The sequence below is a fragment of the Pararge aegeria genome, chromosome 7 (genome assembly GCF_905163445.1).
Source record: "Pararge aegeria chromosome 7, ilParAegt1.1, whole genome shotgun sequence".
Taxonomy (NCBI): domain Eukaryota; kingdom Metazoa; phylum Arthropoda; class Insecta; order Lepidoptera; family Nymphalidae; genus Pararge; species Pararge aegeria.
The window spans coordinates 555718-579804 of NC_053186.1; the positions used below are offsets into that span (position 1 = coordinate 555718).

The 24087-nt window shown below is 37.4% G+C and overlaps 1 protein-coding gene across 9 annotated transcripts in view; it reads left to right on the forward strand.

Moving 5' to 3' along the window:
* The window catches only part of LOC120624897 (talin-1), an 86547-nt gene that overhangs the window by 22874 nt on the left and 39586 nt on the right, over positions 1-24087 (forward strand). For 8 of the 9 annotated variants that reach the window (XM_039891670.1, XM_039891671.1, XM_039891668.1 and 5 more), the window contains exons 3-23: positions 5337-5447; positions 5834-5976; positions 6060-6214; positions 6341-6496; positions 6887-6990; positions 7526-7667; positions 8259-8450; positions 8920-8998; positions 9912-10080; positions 10821-10993; positions 11445-11606; positions 12167-12261; positions 12925-13013; positions 13739-13858; positions 14331-14469; positions 14909-14989; positions 15418-15542; positions 15682-15783; positions 22704-22874; positions 23134-23335; positions 23560-23711. In XM_039891670.1, coding sequence (XP_039747604.1) covers positions 6079-6214; positions 6341-6496; positions 6887-6990; positions 7526-7667; positions 8259-8450; positions 8920-8998; positions 9912-10080; positions 10821-10993; positions 11445-11606; positions 12167-12261; positions 12925-13013; positions 13739-13858; positions 14331-14469; positions 14909-14989; positions 15418-15542; positions 15682-15783; positions 22704-22874; positions 23134-23335; positions 23560-23711 — 2589 coding nt within the window. In that variant the 5' untranslated portion in view covers positions 5337-5447; positions 5834-5976; positions 6060-6078. Of the gene's footprint in view, positions 1-5336; positions 5448-5833; positions 5977-6059; positions 6215-6340; positions 6497-6886; positions 6991-7525; positions 7668-8258; positions 8451-8919; positions 8999-9911; positions 10081-10820; positions 10994-11444; positions 11607-12166; positions 12262-12924; positions 13014-13738; positions 13859-14330; positions 14470-14908; positions 14990-15417; positions 15543-15681; positions 15784-15861; positions 16999-22703; positions 22875-23133; positions 23336-23559; positions 23712-24087 lie in introns of those variants that run through there. The other variant, XM_039891674.1, reaches the window with a different exon arrangement.

Sequence of the window (24087 nt, forward strand, 5' to 3'; positions counted from 1 at the left end):
AATGGCATACAATGAAATGAGTTCCTCATTTGGTCGGTATTCTTTTTTCAACTCCTGGAGTGGGTCTTTTGTTGAGATTTCTACACTGTAATGTATTGTGCTGCGCTGGCGGTGTGGTAAATCTACCTTGTCTACTATGGTAGATTGTGTTTTCTATTGAGGAGTCGCCATTCGATGGTTTGCCATCGGTTTCATAATACTCTTAAGTTTTATCTTAGGTTCTACTCAGTCTTTAAATAAGCATTTTTCTTTCTTTTTTCTGAAGCAATAGGAGTTCAAATCTTAATTTCCGTGCTCTGCGGTTATGTGCCGCTTTTTTTCAGGAACTGTACAACTGGTTTGATGTCGTAACACCATCTATGAGTATGTGGTCGTCGTTTAGATCTTTACTGTCTTATGGATCCCGTCAATACATGCGTTATTCATTTTGGTAAAGTAGCCGTCAGTAATTCTGACGGCTACTTTACCAAAATCTCTCTCGACACCACCCACTACGTCCAAACAAAAATAGTAAAGGATGTTAGAGTAAGATAAATATTTGAATTTGTAAAAAATTGTTTGCATACATGATAAGTGACGTAGTAAAATTATCTCGGGTGTGAACAAGGCTTCCTAAGACGTAGAACACAGGCTTGCTTTACCTGTCTTAGCTACACAGATTTGTTGTAACAACTTTCCTTTTACGGACTATATACGTTAAGGATTTGTATTTCCTTTTGCCTATTTGACTTATGAGCACAACAATGCTCTCTGACTATGTTTTGATAACCTTTTAATCTAATATATTTATTTAATAGAAATAGGTTTTAAGGGTACACAGGGCAGGTTTACTAGAGACGAGAAGGAAGATGGTTTTTTGGTTTGGACAACACGGCAATTTATTCAGTATCATCCTCATAAATAGCATATGTGTCCTCTTTCTGCATTATACATATCTTCTTTTCATTGACAAATGTGAAGAAAAACGTAACTGAACACCATAATAAATTCCTTAAGATCACATGAAATAGTTACTCTATTTTCCCTTTGTTTATGCTACAAAATATCTCATATCAAAGTCCATTCTTATATGGTCTATTAGTGTATCTCCATTGTGTCTAATTCGCAATATCAAACCATTTGATTGACAAATGAACAAACAAGTAACCGAATACCATAATTGATTCACACACAATAGCCATTAGCCACTATGTCACATAATAGATACTTTATTCCTAAGGACAATGCCGTGCTCCCTGTGACACCCCTTTTGTTTGTGATACAAAACATGTCACGTCAGTGATCATCCTTTTATAGATGGAACTGGATATTTTTAAAAAAATACGGAGGTCGCTAGTTTTCACAGCGGTTTTGTCTGTGAATTCATACCATTAATAACTATGTATGTCCTTCGAAACAGTTAACCATTTGAATGACGTTTATTAAAAAACTTAGTAACGGTACACCATACATAATAGATACCGATACAGTAGCTGTAAGACGTGATATACACGTGATATAACTACTGTACTCCCTGAAAATGACACGTTTAAATCGATGTCCACTTGTTGTATGAACTTGTGTGGATTTTACGTTAGCAAACTTAGCGCTTGAAACATTTTCAATCTTATTCAGGTTTCCATACATTCAAAGAGTTATTAACATGTTCTTTATGTTTACATAAGCTTATGGGAAATACTTCTGTAAAGCAGCATACTATTTTATTTTTATCATAATCGTCCGAACAAAGTAGCTGCTTACAGGTATGTTCTTATTTAAACCATCCTAGGTCTTAGTTTCAAGTGAAGAGTTTTAAACTCTTGTTGATGTTTTATTTTGTTACGTGTTCGGTAATACCTCAACCTACTGATGCGGTCGAAAGGCGCCGCGGCGTCGGCGACGTTGCTAAGCGACGGAAATAGGGCGCGCTCGGATTAGGTCATCCCTACAGCGCGGCATTCTCACTTTGTCCGATCAGTACACACAAAGTATCGGGACTTAATTCAGTTTATCGCGAATGAACCGCGCTGAATTTTTAATGATCCATTTCTGGCGTATTCTTTTCTAATTTGTCTTTGTAGCACTCTTGTCAGAATTAAACTGGTTACAATCAGAATCAAATATCTTCATTGTTATTTACAATATTAGTATGTTAGTATAATGATAATAATAATAATAATCATTTATTTGCAAGAACGTTTGTACAATATAAAGACGTTGGTAAACAATATAGTTATTTTAGAGAGCATAACATTCTACTAAATTAATAGTGTGCAAATTTGGTTCATTGGATATTAAAAAGATCAACCTTAATTAAATGTCAAATAAAACATTACAAACACATGATAAAATTAAAAATAAATAACCAAAGTACATAAATAACATACAGACAGTAAATAAATAAATAAATAAATAACCAAATCGAAATAATAATCCATATTTTATATTTAAAATTAGTTTATAATAAATATTCTTTTACATCATAATAACGTTTTCGAGAAGCTTTTTACTTAATTTATTCTTAAACATATTAAGATTCATGTTTTCGAAATCGGTTGGTAGTTTATTATATATTTTTACAGCCATACCGCAAGCACATTTCATATATGTACTATTGCATCGTTTTGCAGTACAGAGCTTGTTGGGATATCTGACGCTTTATACGTATTATATTCACAATTTCTTTTAAAATAATTTGAATATCTTTTAACAAATATACGTATATCTCTTATATACATACAAGGCAGTGGTAGAATACCTAATTTCCTAAAAAGAGGTTTACAACTTTCTAATGGCCCTACGTTGCAAATAGCCCGTATGCATTTCTTCTGAAGTGTTAATGCCCTTATAAAATCACCGGAGTTTTCCCACAGTATCAAGCCATATGATAACACGGATGATACATATCCGTGGCCATTTAAAGCCGCACTTATTGTTATCGTCTTGACGCATAAATAAATTTGTCTAATTTTACACATACATAATCAATGTGCGCTTTCCAATTACAGTTTTTGTCATACATTATACCTAAAAAATTTAAAGCGTCAACTTCTTGAACTTGCGTATCATCATATTTAATGTTCATTGGCAGAGTTTTAGCGTTATAGTTACTGAATTGTATCATTTTTGTTTTGCTTAAATTTATTTTTAAGTCATAATTACAAAGCCAATTAATTATATTTTCTAAAGCGTAATTGATGTCATTTTCGTATGTCGTTTTATTATAACATTTTATTAATACAGTCGTATCGTCCGCAAATAACACACAAGGATGAGTCGTTGCCTTTGGAATGTCATTAATATAAATTAGAAAAAGTAAAGGCCCTAATATACTTCCCTGTGGTACTCCACGCTTATTGTATTTTAATTGTGATCTATATTGTATCTTGGTATTATTTTCTATTTTAGCGAGTTCAGTGCATGTATATGTGCAGTATAGATAACGGAGACGTTAACAATTCTTATAGTTAGTAGTTACAATTATTCAAATCACTTTAAGAGACTACGAATAACCAATTCTACTCGTATGTGAATTAATCTTCTAGCCCTCGTTCATCAACGATTTGATATACCATAATAGTTCGAAAGTAATGAAATTCAACAAATAAAATTTTAAGAACCTTTATTGAGCAATAACTGAGCCGACTCAACGCGACACTCAGTCATATTGGACCATTAACATTCCACTAGGCTGCATAGTTGTCGACGGAGTACCCTTTTATGCAAAACTTAGTGCTATAAAGGCCAGGGTTATGACCGTGGGGTTTTTTAATGAGTTCTTTCATATGATAGACGTTCATAGTAAGTTCCCAGAATCCTTTTAGGAATATTGTGCAAGGTGGAAGGAATTCCTATAAAAGACGATCGTCACTTTTAAATAATTTAAAAACAAAATTTACAAACTTTTCCCATTATTTTACCTTAGTAAGAGAGAGACAAGGGTTATTAATTACTCAACATTTAAGCTTTTTTATAACTACTACAAAGGCTCTCATTTGAAGACGGTCTACAATACAGGCACTTAATTTAAAAATGCATAGAATGTTTTTGTTTTGTAATATTTATTGTTCCACATGTTAAGCAACCAAAAAAAGTCTTTACTCCAAAATTGTTGGTGACAAAGTGCTCTTGAAGCGAATTTTGAGCTTCATGATAGTAGGTGTTTGAATGAGTTTCTTTAATATTATTGGTACGGCCAATTTCGTACTTGCCTGGTCGCTTGAGCTGTTTTTTTTTATATATTAATGCCACAAACAGTTAGGGTATCACAGTTACGTCGTCTGATTCTCAGAGAGTAAAGGAACTATTTTATGTTTCATATCGTCTTGTCTATTCAGTGGGAATCAATTATGGTGTTCAGTTACTAGTTTGTTCTTAGTTATCAATCTACCGGTTTGTTGGCTTTGCAAATCAAGACACAATAGAGCTATGAAGTCGCGGTCCATAGCTCTCGAACTCCTATGGCGCGTTTGATAAGGCCATACGGCTCAATTCCTCAAAAGCATAAACAAAGATGTGATATATGTATCACAAAAAAACGGGTGTCACCGGGAGGACAACCTTTTCTTAAACAGTAAAGAAGCTATATCGTGTAGCATATTGTTATTAATGATTTCAATACTCACATGAAACTGGAGATAATAGCTAATAGACTTCGTGTTTGTAGATGTAATTTCTACTCCTGCCCGTAAAAGGATCGTCTTAGATGTGACATGTTTTGTATCACAAACAAAAGGGGTGTCACAGGGAGGACGGCATTGTCTTAAAGAGTAAAGCATCTGTATTATGTGACACAGTGGCTAATGGCTATTGTGAGAGAATCAATTATGGTGTTCGGTTACTTATTTGTTCATATTTGTCAATAAAAAGGTTAGGTGGTTATTAGGATTAAGATACAATGGAGGTGGATTGACATTGTAGTCAATAGGCATCAAACTCTTATGAAGAGGTTGTGTTCTTAGAGTTCACTCAAGTCCCTGTAAGATTGGACATATAGTTGACATGTATCTGAGACAAAAGGGTGCCACAGGGTGGAATGCTGTTTCTAAGGAAATAGATTACCTACATTATTTAACATTGCATCTAGAAATCTATTATGAGGTTTCTTTTCTTGTTGGCCCACAAAGGAAAGGATTTTTAGTATTCTAAAATTAAGATACGATAATTTCGATCAATCAATAACTGCCTAATTTACATTTATTATACTGTAATAATTTTCTGTCTTCTGTTTATTTTTTGTTTTAATTATTTTTTTATTGAATTAAGACAAAACTCATTTAAAAAAAAATTACTAGGCTAGGCAATATAACTAGTATATATTTCACGATGTATTAACGAGGGAATGAATGTTGTTCCAGGAATCAGACGAGCATCCACCGCAAGCATTTCCGAGCGCGTGACGCAGCTTGCGTCTTCGCATCGAAGACGCGCTACAGGACAGCTGGAGGCGACTGACCGCGCCCAGACCCGTAAGTAACACTGCACGTCCAGGAGCTTGTCACCAAGCTTCAGAAAGAACGTAGCAACGGGGAGGTCTCAGCTTTATACTCCTTCTCTCGTAACAGAGACCTTTGCGCAATGGAAGGACTTTGAGAGGCCTCGGATCATGGTGGTGAATCAGAAGACTACCGATGGTTATATAGAATCGCGATCATTCTATGATTATCGGTAATACGCCAACAAGACAGTTGGTTCACAAAATGCAAAAACCAGAATAAAAAGTGTCCTTTCAAATTTCAAGAAGACGTGTTGATGACCCCAAATATCCACCGGCAGGGCAAGAATAAGAAGGTTCTTTGACTATTAACTTGATTGGTAAGCATAGTTTAATTAACGATTGAATATTCTATTCCAGGGCTCATTTCAAAGCCGGCCGAGACACCGCTCCTTTAGTCACGAAAGGAGGCCGAAACCTAGAGAGGAACGGAGAAGCAGCTCACACTCATTAGACCTAGAACCCTCGAGCCCACAACGCGTGCAAACTGCTACTATCCATAAGTAAGTCAAGTTTCCGAAAAGTCTCTGAAAATTACAAGTTTATTATTATAAAGTGCTAATTTCTGGTATTATTTTATTTAAAGGACACAATCCCTCACCAAAATGGCAACGCTATCGCTCAAGATATCCCTAGAGGGGGGCAAAGTGGTGAAGACCATTCAGTTCGACCCCTCCACAACTGTTTACGACGCCTGCCGCATTATTCGCGAGAAGATCCTGGAGGCGAATGCTAATGACCGTAAGTAAACTTTTTTGTTGAAATATCTTTTACGAGGCTACTTATGAAATATCCGTTTCCACATAGTAAGTCACCGCACCGAGTATCTAGTCAGTATAATAATTTGCATAACTCTCTCTCGAACAGCGAAAGAATACGGCCTCTTCCTCGCCTCAGAAGAAGACAACAAGAAGGGTATCTGGCTAGAGGCTTCCAGAAGCTTGGACTACTATATGCTCAGGAACGGAGATCTGCTGGAGTACAATAAGAAGACCAGGAATTTGAGGGTCCGGATGTTGGATGGTAATATAATTGAACTGACTTGAGAGTTATTTTGCATGTTTAGAAAACTTTCTTTATGATGGAGATGGATTCATAATAAAAGTTTAAGATTCAAAATTCGATATTACTAATTCTATAATCACAATATTTTTATAACTGATATTTTTTACTGGCCAAACAGATCAGATGTGCACAGAAATGGAATTGTGCATAGTTGAATATTTGTCTCACGAATATATTCATCTAGAATGAATACCAACCCTTTTAATTAAGTTAAACTACTTTGAAGAAACTCCCGATGGTTTATTTAAATAGAGTGGCAGCTTAGAAAATTGTGTGGCGGCCATTTCGGTTATTAGTTATCCACAAGTTGTGATGTGATGATGATGATGATGACCCTTTTGTCCACAGGCACAGTGAAAACCTTGCTCGTAGACGACAGTCAAATTGTAGCTAACCTGATGGTGGTGATCTGCACCAAGATCGGCATCACCAACTATGACGAGTACGGGCTGGTGAGTTGACTTCTGTAATTTGGTTTGTCTTCTAGAGCTAGATTTTGTTAACTCAATCTGTTATCTTAAAGTCAGCCAGACTGAAGTAAGCCACTAGTAGTTAAGCTGATAGAGTTTTTAAGAGTTTACCTGTAATACGAAGAGTGCTAAATTTGAGCTCGAATGTGCAAACTGTACAATCCCCAACTAAAATATCGTAAGATATCCTCGATGGAGGACAAAGCCACCAGTAGTTAAGCCAGCACCGATTTAGTAGTTTCATTGTAATACTAGAAGAGCTCTACTTTAAACTGTTCAATCCCTAACTTAAATGGCGATTTCATCACTCAAGATAGCCTTGTTCTGAGGACCATTACAATTTATCTTTCTGTGTCTTCGCTGACCTGTCACGCTTGTCTGTACTCGTTGGGATTCGTCGCTATTGGAATTGTCCGCAACTCTCCCAGTTTAAGATCTAAAATTCGTGCTAAGGGGTTGCAGTGTCCTTAAAATTTTATTGTCGAATATTGGGTATTGAATTAGTTTTTGCTCCTAGGTCCGTGAGGAACAGAAAGAAGAAGCGGACCCCTGTGAGAAGCCGAACTATGGCACCCTCACCCTTAAACGAAGACACCAGGAGAAAGAACGCGATGCTAAAATGGAGCAGCTGAGGAAGAAGTTGAGAACTGATGATGAGGGTGAGGATTTTTTTCTACAGGTTTCCGACGTCTGTCCTATATAGATTTCTTATGGATTTGAGAGTTGAAATTAATATTATACTCTTAAATCCATGAAACAACGAAGACTGTAAAGAAACCTGACCTCTGAAAAGAATTGTGAATTTATTTTTAATTTTCTATCCCAAGCAAGAATGTTATGCACACACCTGTTTGTAATATGGGAAATAAAGCAAAACTTACGTCAAAGTGATCTTCCAGAAGTACCTAAACGAAAGAATTTACACATATAGCGTTTAAATCTCGCCGTACATTATTTGCCACTTATTTCGCAATAACTTGCTAGGCTTTTTTATTAGAATTCATGTTTCCAGAAACAATAATTACGAAATGATCGTCTTAGCACGTAATGTTTAGTACAAACTTATAGAGAGCGTAGATACTTCTGCAGCCTTAGTACAAGATTTACTCGAGCACAATCGGGGAGTCGTTTTCGAGTATGAAACTCTGAATCGTCTTTTAGAGTCATAATCTTGGAGATACTTATGGTTCGAGTTTCGACAAGCGTTCCGCCAAAAGGCCGAGCCGAAAGTTCGAAGTGTGCGTGCGCAGTGAACTGGGTGGAGCCGGGCGCCACGCTGCGCGAGCAGGGCGTGGAGGCGGCGGAGACGCTGCTGCTGCGGCGGCGGCTGTTCTTCTCGGACCGCAACGTGGACTCGCGCGACCCCGTGCAGCTCACGCTGCTGTACGTGCAGGCGCGCGACGCCATCCTGGCCGGCACGCACCCCATCACGCAGGACAAGGGTGAGCTCACAGGACACGACGCACGCAACGTACAACAATGGCTGAATGAGGATTCTGTATGCTCTTGATTCAATGATATTATCAAAACTTTAGCCGTTTACGCAGCGGAAACTCTCAAAAGAGAAAACTATGGTATTAGTCTTAATAGTCCTCGATAAATGGACTATCCAAAATTGAAAGAATTTTTTAAATCGGTCCAGTAGTTGCTGGAATCAATTAAACAAAGAAACAATTAAACTCTTCAGCTTTATATATTAGTCTAAGATTACCGCGGGCCTCCCCCGCAATGAAAAGAGGTTAAGGCCGTAGTGCTCCGGTGTCGAAGAGAAGCGTCAGCAGAAAGTACTCTAGGGAAGATATGTTTGGTGTGGAGTAAAAAGATTGAAGAATTTATTAATTGATTCCGCGAATTAGGCTTTACTATTCTTTGTAGCCAATAGATTCATAATAACTGTCCGTGTCGTTGCAGCGTGCGAGTTCGCCGGCATCCAGTGTCAGATTCAGTTCGGAGACCACAAGGAGGACAAACATACCATGGGATTTCTGGAGTGAGTTCATTTCACATGTGACTTTTAACACTGTCGGTAGTAAAAAATATGTGCATTAATTTTAAAAATGGCTGCCGCCTAAACTCGGCATTCATACGTTACATTTTATGATTTATTGTGCTAAAGAAATAAATAAATACACTTTGTCACGTCAATACTTACAGAGGGTCGTTTAGAACAATGTGAGATGAGGATTCTAAAAAGAACTAAACAGGGCAGCCTTCTTAGAACAAAGCGCGTCTGGAAACCTCGCTCGAGCTTTCCTCGTAGCCTCGAGCAGATGGCCCAACTGATGTTAAGTTGGAAACCATCGCCTATGCATTAAACAACACTTTGATGGTTATTTCCATTTTGTGGCGGCGGCCATCTTAGACCGATTTTCATGAAACATAGCTAAGAACATTCAAACAAAAAAAACTAAATTAAAATCGCTTTATCCGTTCGTGCGCTACGTGGCTACAGATACTTCAAACTTTATAGCATGTTTTTGCGTCGGGAGTTAAAAAGTAATGTTAACACCACTCTGTCGACAGAGCTTATTACATAGCCTAGCATTGATAGGTCAAGTACATCAATACATGCTAGGCTCAGCGGGAAAGTAATGTTGCGCTGGTGTCCCAAGAGGCTTTTATAATTTGAATAAGGAACATCACACAGTGGGTATCTGAATAAAATATGTTCGTTGTAATGCTTTCTCGCTCTTACGTATGATGGCGTCCCTTTCACTCACCATAGCGTGTGAAGTGCAAACCATACAGTATTAAGTGTATAAAAAAATTCACAAACAACTTTATTGGCTCGTGAGGTGTGAAAAGTATATTATACCACTCAGGCTTAAAGCTGCCTTCGTTTGGCCCCTTAAATCCTCGCCACACTCTGGATAAAATCCCTTAAACACTTTTGGTCTGTCCAGCTTGAAGGAATTCCTGCCGGCTTCGTACATGAAGGTGAAGGGCATCGAGAAGAAGGTGTTCAAGGAGCATCGCCGGCACGCGGGGCTCAGCGAGCTCGACGCCAAGGTGCTCTACACCAAGAGCGCGCGCGACCTCAAGACCTACGGCGTCGCCTTCTTCCTCGTCAAGGTGACTGTAACAGTCCCCTGCTGCCCGCACCACGCGTGCCGGCCGGGTGACCGCGGTAGTAGCACAGAGGACGCTGCACGTACTCAGTTATATTCCCTTATTCTCTCGTTTCATTTCTCAAAAGAAAGAAAAAATCTAAAGATTTAGTCGCCTCTTACGACACCCGCGGGAAGAGAAGGGTTGTTACAACTGTATTCTGATGTGCTATCAACACACGGCCAAACTGCTATACACGGAAAATATTTTTACACACCCAATGTCCATTGCAATAAAATTACGATAATAATTGTCTGGGGGCTTTGGCGGTAGCTAGTTACCAACCTACCATCAAAGATTTGCCGCCAAGCGATTTATCGTTACGGTACGAAGTCGCGTAGTAACCGACTATTCAAAATTCCTAATATAAGCGCTTTTGAAACGTCAAGTCTGTCTGTTTGTAGTGACTCTACCACCGGTTCGGAAGGCAGATTCTACCGACAAGAAGCCGGCAAGAAACTCAGCAGTTGCTCTTTTCCAACATCAACAATTTAAATTTTAACATTCATTTTATTATAAACGATATTGGCATTGATTCCAATTCTGTTGTACATAAACTGAATTAACTGGTGTCTAAAGGCTCTGTCTGAAATGTGTCAATTAGTTTAGAGGTACAACATGTGTATCATTGGTCACATAAAAGAGTCTGCACAGTAAAACGGAATGGAATTTCAAAGTTCATTAGCATATTATAAAACCCGCAGGAAAAAATGAAAGGCAAGAATAAACTAGTGCCGCGACTGCTCGGAGTCACCAAAGACTCCGTGCTGCGTCTGGATGAGAAGACCAAGGAAATCCTGCAGACCTGGCCCCTCACCACGGTGCGACGCTGGTGCGCCAGTCCCAACACCTTCACCCTGGACTTTGGGGACTACAGGTTAGGTTTTTTAAATCGAAAACATATATATATATTCGTGGAAGTCTAAGTCGGTTTAAAAAGAGAGAACAATACTGAAACCGACCGTAATATTTATTATTCCTCTGTACGTGTGCTTGTCGCTCAGCAGGCAGTGATAAGCACACGTACGTGAATATAAACGGCAGATTGGCGTAGTTTGCAGCGACCCTGCTTTCTGAGTCCAAGGCCGTGGGTTCGATTCCCACTACTGGAAAATGTTTGTGTGATTAGCATGAATGTTTGTCTGGGTGTTGCCATTTATTTATGTATATTATTCATAAAAATATTCATCAGGTACTAAGTACCCATAACACAAGCTACGATTACTTTGGGACTAGGTGGCGATGTGTGTATTGTCGTCGTATATTTATTTATTTAAATTCCAAGGTGGGTGTTCAAAGGAAACAAAGAAAAATGTTGATTGTTGCAGCGACCAGTACTACTCGGTGCAGACGACGGAGGCCGAGCAGATCCTGCAAGTGATCGCGGGCTACATCGACATCATCGTGCGCAAGCGCCGCGCGCGCGACCACCTCGGCATCGAGGGCGACGAGGGCTCCGCCATGCTGGAGGACTCCGTGTCGCCATCCAAGTGAGTGGCTGCCACCACGCACACACACAATAGCACGGGCACTCGGCACACGACTAGGGGCACTTGGTTATAGGGGGGGGCGCTCGGTAATCATAAGGGGCGTTTGGTAATAGTAAGGGGCACTCTGTAATAGTACGGCGCACTTGGTAAAAGGGGGGGCACTCGGTAATATTAGGGGTACTTTGTTATAGTGAGGTTTATTGAATGAATATATACTTTAACTAGGTTTATTCCTAGTTAAAGTAGGAGCCATTAGCAAAAGTAGATATCGCACAGTTATACTATGAGTGATTTAATAATGTTATTATCACGCGTTAAAAGTACGTGTATTTTAGTAATGGTAGAAGAACATCATTTAATTGAAGTGGGGGTTAGTAATAATAATTTGGGGCTTGTAATAGAAGATGTTGCTTAATAGTACTATTTAGGAGCGATTTAATAGTCGTTATCGTCCTCGTTAAAAGTGGGGGTAGTTTAGTAATAGTAGGGGACATCTGAAGCTCGTATCGCTGTCAATATTTTCCCTCCGCATATTATTCCTAAACCACAATTTGTTGCAGAGCTAACATAATCCAACACGACACCCTGAAAGCCTCTGGTAAAGTCAACACCTCTTCGGTCGCTAAGCCGGCCGTTTTGAGGCCTGGAGCTGAAGGTGTGTATCTAGAAAAAAGAATTACGAAGATATATTATTATAGTACCTCAAAATATTTTTTTTTGTTATCATTGCCAGCTTAAAATTTATTATTTTGTTTTAATTTTGCAGCTATTTTTGTTTGTACATTCTGCAGTAGGGTTGCAACGTATCTTTTTGATAATACGAACACTCAAAAAATGTTGTATATTTAATTTTATATTATAACAGTTGTTGAATGCAATTGTTATATATATATATGTTTTGTATGTATATATTATGGTATAGTCTAGGAGTCGATTGACTATACTCAAATAGTTTTGAGATCCTTCACGCGCATCCTTCAAAGCAAGTGATATTTAACTGTTAAAACGCACGTAACTAAGAAAAGTTACAGGTGCAGGGGTTCCAGTGGCGTGCACAGGGTTTTTGACCAGGATATGCATATCGAAGGAAGATGGCATGAAGGAAAAATTCTTCTCCTTTAGGAGACATACAAAAATTTTAGGGAAGGCAGTGTTTTTATGCCTATGTGAAGTGCACGCCACTGAGGGGTTCAAACTCGGTGTCCCAAAATGGAAGCCGAAGCCTTACTTACAAGGATGCCACCGTTCACCGCCGATAATTAAACCAAACCTTAACCAATATGTATAGAGTATAGGAAGCTTACTTTGTTGCGGCTAGGTGCGAAGCCGTTTGCGGTGGGTCACGTGACGGGCGCGCAACAGACCACCGTGTCTGGACAAGTGCTCACCGGACACGCGCCGCCCGCTGTTAGTGCTATTTTTTTTATGTTTATGCATGTTGATTTTTTGCTTTGTGGGCTCTTACGCTTTTTTCTTTATCCATCTTATAGATTTACAACCGAAAATAATAATCAATCTAACACAAAATCTTTAGATGCCAGATTGAATTAAGTACTATGCTTTTCCTACCATTTCTTTCTCTTCTCTTTCTCTTTTTATTTTACTCTTTCTTCCCTGCATGGGAAGAAATCTTAAAGAGTATCCTATGCCCATCTTTAGTGGTTAAATAAAAAAATAAATATAGTACGATAATACACATAATGCCATCTAGCCCCAAAGTCAGCATAACAGCTTGTGATATGGGTACTAAGATAGCTGATGAATATTTTTATGAATATAATATACATAAAGAATTATAATATACAGATAAACACCTAGACACTGTAAAACACTAATGTTCATCACGCAAACATTTTCCAGTTGTGGGAATCGAACCATCAGCCTTGACTCGAAAAGCAGGGTCGCTGCCCACTCCGCCAACAGTTTCGCATTTGTAATTATAAGATCAGTACTGTTATAGATAAATGTTAATTCTACAGTAAATTTTGCATTGTTTCACGCTTCCTAACATGGATTCGCAGTCTTCGCAGTTGGTCGTGTAGGTAACTCACTTAACATAGCATACAACGTAATTTCATTAAAGTAACACATTTTAAGTGGTGGTAGTCTGAAGTGGTGCTCACTGCCCGCAGGCGACGCAGGTGCAGCAAACCAAAGTCACTTCCGTAATGACGGAGCCCCAGCGCGCGCTGCTCTCCACCATAACCAGTGGCAAGGAGATCATCAAGCAGACTGAGCAGAGCCTGACCAGGGTAAGTTGTCTCGGACTATCCTTGGAATCGCCTTAATAGGATGCCTAGTGATTCTGGTGATTCCTAGGGCAACAAAAAGGTTCAACAACTCTTATGTGTTATCTAACGACGCTACGAGACCGACCGACTCGACAGATGAAAAAAAAATCAACTCCCTTTTTTTAATAAACTTATATCCATACGAAAAATAAAAAAATTAGAATTATACAATATCATGTCTAAAAAGTCAACTAACTAAGCAAAATTTTGCCAAGATTTGTTACCAAACTTCAAAGCTACTTATAGGTAGCAAATGCTATTTTTATTTAAACACGCGTAAACGATACCCGGGTGCTTTTCCGGGATAAAAATCCATCTCCAGGCAGCTATAATTATATGTGTTACATCGAGAACTGTGCGGCGGTCGAGACAAACAGACACCCTTCCGCATTTTATTCTTTCGGATGTATGAAACCGCGTTCCGTTTGATCAGACCGCCCTGCCGGCGCTGGGCCAGGACGCGGGCTCGGTCAAGTGGATGCGCGCCACCATGGACAGCAGCAAGCAGGTGGTGACGTCGCACATCGCCGCCATGAACGCCGCCACGGCGCAAGTGGTCACTCTCACTGCTGGTGAGTAATGAACTACGAATTATCACATTTGAAATGGCGCCATTCAGCCGCCATATTGAATTTAATAAAAAATAATATAGCTCGGATAGCATCCAAATCTGTTTAGGCATTTATACTTACTTTTTTGGGCACTCGTGCCCGTTTTGAACATTTAAGTTATTTTTTCCTTATGATAAAGTAGCTAAGTTATACACCAAAATTAACATCTTTATGCGTCAAAACACATCGATCCGTTGCTTCGTGATCGTTAACAAATAAGTCAAGGACATCAAAAAAGTGTTTCTCAATTTATAATATGAAGTGCATGACAACCTTGGCGGCACGGTAAGGCGAAAACGGGGTGTTGCGGATTAGGGGAAGTAGGTAGGGGCTTATTATATTAAAGGGGGGAAAGATGTTTCATTTGTTCTTGTAGTATAACTATGAACGACTGTTCCAGGTCCTACAGAAGAAGTGGATCACACCGCGGTCGGAGCAGCCATCACTACCATCACCACCAACCTGCCTGAGATGACCAAGGGTGAGTTGTGGATATGATTCAATTTACAGTTCTGTACGGTGCAAAGTTTATTCAAGTTGGCCACTAGAAAGCCTGCATGAAGCTTTCAAATTAATTATTGTCAGGCGATGGTTATAAATACATTTGTTATCCTAAAACTTAAGCTATCAGGGTTCTTGTGGCGCCCAGTAGGGCTAGCGTGCGCGCAACGAAATAATTATCGTTACTTGTATTTTTTCCATAGAGATAGACGAGATAATGGGTGGACGTAACTCTCTCGTGGCACGCATGCCAACCCTGCAGGTCTAAGAACAAGCTTACCAACGAATGCGATACATTTGAGCACTTTGCCAAGCTTAACTCCTCTTGCTTAAGAGTACAAAACCTTGTAATATTCGGTTTACTTTACTTTATTTTAATTTTAAAAAATTATTGATGTTTTCCCTAAGGTGTTCAAATGATCGCGGCACTAATGGACGACACTCAAAATGGTGATCGATTACTCGATGCCACCCGCAAGCTGTGTTCCGCGTTTTCTGATCTGCTGAAGGCGACCGAACCAGATACCAAGGAGGTAAGAACCAATCGCCAGATTAAAATAAACCGCACATAATTCTTATGTAATGATTTAATTCATACTGTTTTATTATATACCATATAATAATACGGAAAATAGGATAAAACAATACTAACCAAAAAATTCTCCATTCCAGCCACGCCCGAATCTTCTTAACGCAGCCTCAAGAGTTGGAGAAGCTTCCACCAGTATCCTTTACACCATTGGCGAAGAAACTGAAGAAGACAAGGAAACGCAGGTAACAAACACTAGTTACACACGTAAAAAGTCCTACATATACAGAAAACTAAACTATTGCTATGACAATTTCTATAAGGTTTTCTTCGGGAAAGACACTAAGGAATACGGTGCAGATTTCTTACCAGAAGAAAAGGACAAAAAGTATGAGGACGACGGCATATATGAAGACATAGATACTAGTAATTATTTTGGTAAAATGCTAGATATAATCCATGAAGAAACAGATAGTGAATACTATAGAAGTCTAGAATATTGTAATACCATTTTTAAACGTCAATTAGGTAGACCAACAGTAGATGATTTTAGGAATAACGTTAGTACTGATTATGTTACGGACGATGTCAGACGCGGTCGATTAAGTTCAAATGGGGAGTCGGGAGACGGCGATTATGAAGCGATATTGTTTAATTGCGAAGGTTATTTAGAAAAAGATAAAAGTGTTCCTAACAATTTGGCAGTCGATAAGAGTGGCTTAGAAATCGATGGGACTTTAGATAAAGATTATGAAACAGGTGATCAGAATCCAAAATTATACCCAAAAACTATTTCAGACAAAATTTTTGATTTTAAAAAAGACTTCTCTAATCATAATTATCTTAACGTAAACTTTGATAATTCCAAAACTAAAAATGAAAATGACAATAACATTAATCTAGACAGACGTACTAAGAACGAGATATTAAGACAGCAGTTCTTCCTATCGAGCACCAATAAAAATGACGTGAACGACAAATTCAATCGATTTACTGACAAAAACGACCTAAATGATAAATTGAATCGATTAAACGACAAGAAAATCGAATGCCACAGCATAAGAAATGACATTACCAAAACCGGTCCAGACGTAAAAGTAGCCGGTGCCCTTAATATGAAATTATTTAATCTTGACAAATACAATCGCGTTTTGACAACTACGGAAACTTTTATGGAGAAAGCTGAAGCTAGTTTTACTAAGAACGAGCTTAATTTGAAAAGAGACGATTTCGAAAGCTTCATTAAACGTAGCGAGAAATATTTCACCACGGAACATAGAGATAGGGAAACGACAGTTCATTTGAACAATGCTTCTTGTACACCGCCACCGAAAGGCAAAACTGAAGTACGAATAGTTTACAATCCAACATTTTTAGCTACTCAAGAGAACATTAAAGGTTTCTGCCAATTTTGTAACAAAAGATGCCCTCGTACGGATCTGAAATGCTGCCCAAAATGTGTTTGCCTAGAATTGCAACTAAAAGACGTGTGGAAAGATAATTGGTTAAATATTTTGCTGATACTAGCTCTGATTTTCGTTTTGCTGGCCTTTTTTATTCAGTGGTTATTGAAAAATGTTGGTTGTCACGATGAAAACGAAGTAGTTAATGGAACTTGCCTTGATTCGTTCTTGCAGTAGTTTAAAAAGGTCAATTAAATTTCTCATAATGTTAAGGTTAGCATTGATAACATTTCCAAAGTAACCTATCGCCTGATTAAATATTACTTTTCTATCACTTTCGACGACAACTTAATAGTTGTAAAATAAGTGAGCTATTAAAATGTTATTACTAAAATAAATAAAAACTATATTTTATATAAATAAAAGGCGACTAATAATAATTATTCTAAATTCTTAATGTTTTTTAAAGAAGCATGAGTCTCTGCTAGATCTGATAACACACTTACATGCAGCTTTAGGTAGCTGTTATCTTAAAATCTAGGTTTAAATTCCTATTGAGCCTTTAAAGACCGCTTATATAATAAGAATAATCTCAATTAAATTACTAAGTCTAGGGTTTAGGGTAAACTTTAAATAATCTCTAAAGGTAACGGGTTTGACATATTTTTTATTTACACAATTAATAGATATTTTGTATTCAAGTTTTAAAAGATAAACGCTTACAACTGAAACTTGTGATTATATGCATCACATTAAGAAATAATGCAAATATAAGTTCAAGGCTTTATATGCTTAAGTTAAGATAGATACTATCCCATTCTTGATGTCATTGATAATGCAACTGCACATTTCGTGACGTAATATTTGACACCATCACCATCATCATTGGGCCTATAATGATCCATTGTCTTTTCATCGATTAAAAACGATATTAGAAAGAGTTGCTCGCTTGAGCATTTTTAAATTTTCATTCGCAAATTTTTTAAGCTTAGTCCGGCTCGAAACTAATTCTGCAGCTAGTCTGGGTGGAGTTGTATATTATTCTGCAGATAATAACAGACATCTTTGCTGTTCTTTTCTGCAGACTGCAGAAAAGAACATGCTGTTCTTTTCCACTCTTGTTTATATAAAAATTACCATTTCCTCTCTGGTTAATATGACAATTTCTTTTACGATTCTACTGATTTTACAATCGTTACCTAATCCAAGTGGGATACATAAATTTGACAAAAAATACTAAGAATACGTCAAATGCGCATCAATTATATCTAAGCACTTAGTAAAGGATTAATTGACGATCGATAAACCGGCCCTTTAAATTTTACTCTTTGGAAAGTCAAAGCATAAGGAAAAAGACTGCAACATAACTTTGTTTTAGATGATCGACGGTTGCTAGACATTGAATCCTCGTTTGTTTATTAACATCTACTTATGTGCTCAATAATGAATAATTACTAAAAAATATATTTATAATAAAAATCTTTTTACCTATTTAACCAAATAAGTTTCAATCCAAACTGAGAGTTCTTTCAACCCATTGGCGTGCATAGAGGGTATGCAGAAATATTTATTAATTATAAAAAACTTAAGCATAGGCATTGTGAGAGTTATAAAAAGCCTACCCTTAAGTATTTATAACTTGTACTGGAGACTTTCTTCATTTAATATCATCTGCGTACCCTGCGCATACCCTCTATGCACGCCACTGTGAAATTCAACCAACTAAAACCTTTCAAAATCTGAATCCATGACAACAATAGGTATATTGATACGCAAGACCCCAAATAGACAACAGGACCTAACCAGGCCTAAAGAATCCTTTCAATTGTCGATCTTATAAGTTTTTTTTGTTATAATTATATTATGTTTTTGATATATTAATATTACGTCCATAATGTTAAGTAGTCGATCTTATAAGTTTTTTTGTTTAATAATTGGCATTTATTACAAAGTCTGACCAGATTTTTTGGATTTTTTTAAGTTCCTAAAGTTTTTATATTTAGGTTTTTTTTTTATTCATTTTGATAACGGGATACTGTTCGGAAACTTTCTGGTCATTTAGCAATAGGAATATTTGATTATTTTTATTCGGGAGCTACTTTACTTACTTATTTTTAAATTTTAGTTATTTGGTTGTGGGATTTTCAGTATTTTATTTTATTCCTATTGAAGTATTATATTGAAGTATTAACAAAAATATTGTAAATATTTTGCACTTCATCACAACTGTTTGATTTTTTTCAATTTTATTTTTGATGATTAATTTTATTTTCTTCATGTACTTATTATTTTTTATTATTTGGATTTTACTTGTTTTGTCACTGAAAGTCAATTCTGTTATACACAAAAATGAAATAAAATTTATGAAATATTAACTATTTTATTGTAGCCGAAACGTGCAATTCTTACAAGAATGGTTCAATTAGTTGGTTTTTGTATATAACAGATTTGGTACAATACCAGTGTATTCGTGTTTAATAAAAACTGACCGACCAAGCTCAGTAGACTATTTTCACAGTCTGTGAAGTATCTGGTATAGTGAAAGAGAGAGATGTAGAGAAATCTTTGTACACCATTTTAAGCATTTAACATAAAGAAGTTTTCAAAAATATAGATCCCGGGACAAAAACCTTAAATATATACAAATCTCTAAAGGTATTATTAGATATGTATGAAATTCTGGAAAGATATTGATGCAATAATACCTAGGTTAGTTCTAGTTGGCTTGGTCGAGTGGAAATAACTATTTAAAAGAAACTGTATGTACAGAACTTAAAACTTGCCCAACATTAACTAATATATTAATCATTGTAATATTTGTTATGCATCGTCGGTGTAAAGTTACACGTGCCAAAGATTCAAAACGCATAGGTGTAGGATCCTGAACGAAGCGCGTTCCATAAAATATAAACCATAGCTGGGTTAGTTTCTTCGTTTATTTTAACGTACTGATGATATCTGGTACTACCAGTCTGATTTAGAAAATATTCTCTGCATTTGATAGCGTAATTCTTGGGGAAGGTTAAAAATGCTGTAAGGGGGTTAAAACAGGGATAAAAGTTGTATGAAAGTCGTAATTTTTCAAGTTATACTGACGAAAGCGGGTTGCAAAGGGGTTGATAGCACGTTTCATTTATAAAGCACCCTCCAGCGGGTGCAGATTAAAGTTGAATTATTAAGACCAACTAATTTCATTTGATACTTACATAGGATAGTAGTCAAGGGAAAGAAGTAATAGGGAGGGCGGACGACGCGATGCGGTGGGTTAGGGTTTACCAGTTAGTGCTTATCAGTACGCAGTCGCGTAGGACCGCTGTTTATCACAATAAATGGACTATCCAACCCCATTTTTTTTTTTTTCAAATCGGACTTATAGTTTTTGTAATTGACACCATAGCAGTTTCCAGTTTCAATGTAGGCACGAACGATGACAATCTAATATGGCTAACTTACTATCTAAAACATAACTAAAAACTAAAACTAAATTAAATGTGTGATTAATAAAAACACATTTTCATTTATAAATACCAAAGATAAATTGTTCTTTCTTACGAAAAAGTTAGTTATCAACTAACGGCCAAATATAATAAACGTTTTCGTAATCCAAAATAAAAATTAACCACAAGTGTCTTTTACGCCAGATATGAATGATTTTTTTTATTTTAGATGTAGAGATTTCGAATGAGAGAGATTGCAAGTAAACTTTGATTTTATGGAATTGAAAGAGGGCCATCTAGTGGCAATACTTGAAAACAGTTATGTCAATAGAAAGCGCTCTTTGGATAACATACACGCGAACAAACGCACCCGATATTTGAAACAAAAGTTTAAAAATTTGGCCCAAGTTGAAACATCTCCATTTTTAATCGTTCCCGGTGTGTTAGCAACTGTACATAACGATGTTGTATAAATGCATTATTATATGTAATTCGATATCATGGTACCATCATCTGCAAAAGGGTTACAAATACGTACCAACATTTTCTTGTTATATCTGCCTTTGTATTTATGGAAAAATCATTCGGTATCAAAAAAGCCATGTTTACAGGTTGGTTCAAAAACTTATTTTTAACGGACTTCTAAAAATTATCTGCGTATTTTCTTTACGTATAGTTTACGCAGTTTCTTTGGTTGATTTGCGTGTTTTTTATTTTATTTTATAGGGGATTACTTACTCCTAGGTCCCAATTGGTGATGTGGTTTTTTTTACCGACGATTGTTATAATTTTTCTAAAATGTGAAATTCTGGCATAATGCTAATATTTTTTTTTTCTATTTTCTTTCATTACCTTTGCAGCTGAATGTACCTTACCGAGCCTGTATCACAGTATAGCAATGATACAGTTGAGAATAGTTATATTTTTAAACGTTCATTCATTCATTTTAACTTGAATTTGTGAAACGCGTACTGCGTACGACCTGCACTCAAAGCGCACCTGTATGATCGCTTAACTGTGTCTGTGTACTTGCCATACTCTGCCATAATATTATTTTTGTTAATACATTTGCTTTTTACCAACTGTCTGGGTTTTTATTTACGACTAACTGTCTAGAAAAGTGAATGTAGTGGCAAAAATAATGACTTACGCTCAGTTACTAATACATCCCCCGCTTGTAACGATCGTCTAATTAAAAGCTGCATAGCAACTTAGAGGTAACAGTTAAAACGCTGTAATATGATACCACTTGGAGTAAATGAGAGAGCCATTCGCATCATCAACCTCAGCTTATTAATGTCCCTTTCTCGTATGTCTGTTGGTGCTAACACATGCTAGTTATAGTTACCATGACCAACGTTACGTGCTTGGTACTGTGGAGGTCTCCACGAGATCCTACACCGCGCTATCAAAATGAGGGTCCTATACATATCTTTCAAAGACGAATGGTTAAACCTCGGTTCCCGAGCACAACACCAGCATCGAGGAATATCTTCCTATTGCTACGGTCGAGCGCATCGCTATAGCTCCCATACTATACCATTTATATATTTGTATCGACACTAAAATCGAATCTTATACCTCCCGCTTCGAACAAACTAGACCAACGAAGCAGTTATAAAGCTAAAATAGCGTTTTAACTATTAATTGCAACTCTTAGGGATAATTGAGAAATAGCTGTGTGTACTGGGAATAAAAGAAGGTCTGGCGTTCAAATAAGTCGAATAGAAGAATCAGTAAAACATTGTCTTCATTCGATTATGATACTTTTAAAACTTTGTATATGGCTTTAGGCAGGTTTAAATACTGTTGCAAATGGAAGACTTGGACCTTCAGAACCTGTGCCCAGTAGACTTACTAATAAGACGATCAAAACGGGCAGAAGCCTGTATTTTTAATGCTTCAAACAAGGAATGTAATTAATATCAAACTCAAAATAGCGATCAATTTGCTCATGAAGGCGATGAATGAAGATCAAGACTCTTAAAAATGTGCTGACTTCCACCATTAATAGTGTGACTAACGATAGAATGCTGCGGTAATCTGAAGTAGCATGACCTTTAGACAAAAGTGAATGCAAGAAATTACCTTTGAGCAAACCACATGGTAATATGATCCTATTAAACTGCTAAATTGTAAAAAGAAATTAAAATTGTATGACAAACAACCTATGTAACTTAAGAATCTAGTTAACTAATGAAATTGAAAGTTTAAAACGTCAATAAAATTACCTCTTTGGAATAATGTTACATTAACAGCTCTACAAATCGTTTCCACACCACGATGCAGGAATTCAGGTTATTACTCTTTCTCTTTTGTAAATAGGATATCCTCTTATCGCTGGCCAAAGCAGTGGCCAACACTACAGCAGCTTTGGTCCTCAAGGCCAAGAATGTCGCCTCCCAATGCCGGGACGAACAACCTCTGCAGAACAACATCATCGCTGCTGCTACGCACTGTGCCCTCGCTACTAGCCAGCTTGTGGCTTGCGCTAAGGTATGTCACGATGAATTTATTATTTTTCCATTTCCAGAAATATTTCATTATATTCCAGGATTTCTGCTCATAAATATTTCGAGTATATTTCTTGTATGTCCCACATTTGGCCGCTAACAGTTTCTTGTTCTTAAATCTTGCAAATTCTTTACGTTGCTAGGTACCAAATTTGATAGTTTGATTGATTACCTAGAGTTTTATTACATAAATGCATTATCTGCCTTTTGAATAAGCAATGTAAATTATAATGTAACTTTAGGTGGTAGCCCCAACCCTCCACAACCCAGCTTGTCGAGAGCAACTAACCAGCGCGGCGCGTCAAGTGGCCCAAGCTGTGGAGAAACTGGTAGCAGCTTGTCACCAGGCCCCAGAATCTGCTGGTCCAGGCGTCGAACAGCTGACGATAGCTGCACAGAGGGTTTCTGAAGAGCTAGAACGACTACTGGCTCATTGTGACCTTGGTAAGTTTATGCATCATTCATTTGTGGAACGTGTGAGATAATAGCAGGCCTTTGTTCGAGTATATGTGGAAAGAATGTTGGATTTTGTGCTAAAAGTAAAGCTTGCTATGGAAAATATAAAGACATTGTGAGGTGCGCCTATAGCAGTTCTTCCTGCAGTCTTCAGCGACAGAGCCTCTTCTGTCTTTGGATCAAGTTTATTTATGGGATATTTTTGTCTCCAGATCGTCGCGTGCAGCCAACAGTAATGGAGCAGTCGGTGGAGAGTGTGATGTGCGCGTCGGAGCGCGTAACTGACGCCGCCGACGCGCCGGAGATGGTGCGCCGCGCCCGGCTGCTGGGGCAGGCCACGGCGCGACTCATAGCTGATATTAAGGTAAGGGAGCATGGAATGAAAGGTCTGCCCTCGATGGACTATTAATAGCAGAGCAAAAATCATACATAATATAGTGGTTTAAGTTTCTGGGCTAATTGTTTTTAAAGAGATAAAGTATTAAGGACCTGAAATTGCAAGATCTGATCTTCATGTCGTCAGTAGACGTTGGAAAAGGCTCCTACTAATCTGGGCAGTAAGTTAAAATTATTGGGCGATTTTTTTTTAACAGAGTTAACAGCAGTTGAACATTTTGTGGAAATTGTGGGTCAGGTTAATTGAAATTACAGTTAACCTGTAAAAGAATTGTAGTCTAAAGGTTTAAAAAAAAAAAAAAAAAAAAAAGGAAATTAGTGCAGTGGCAGTGGGTTTAAACATC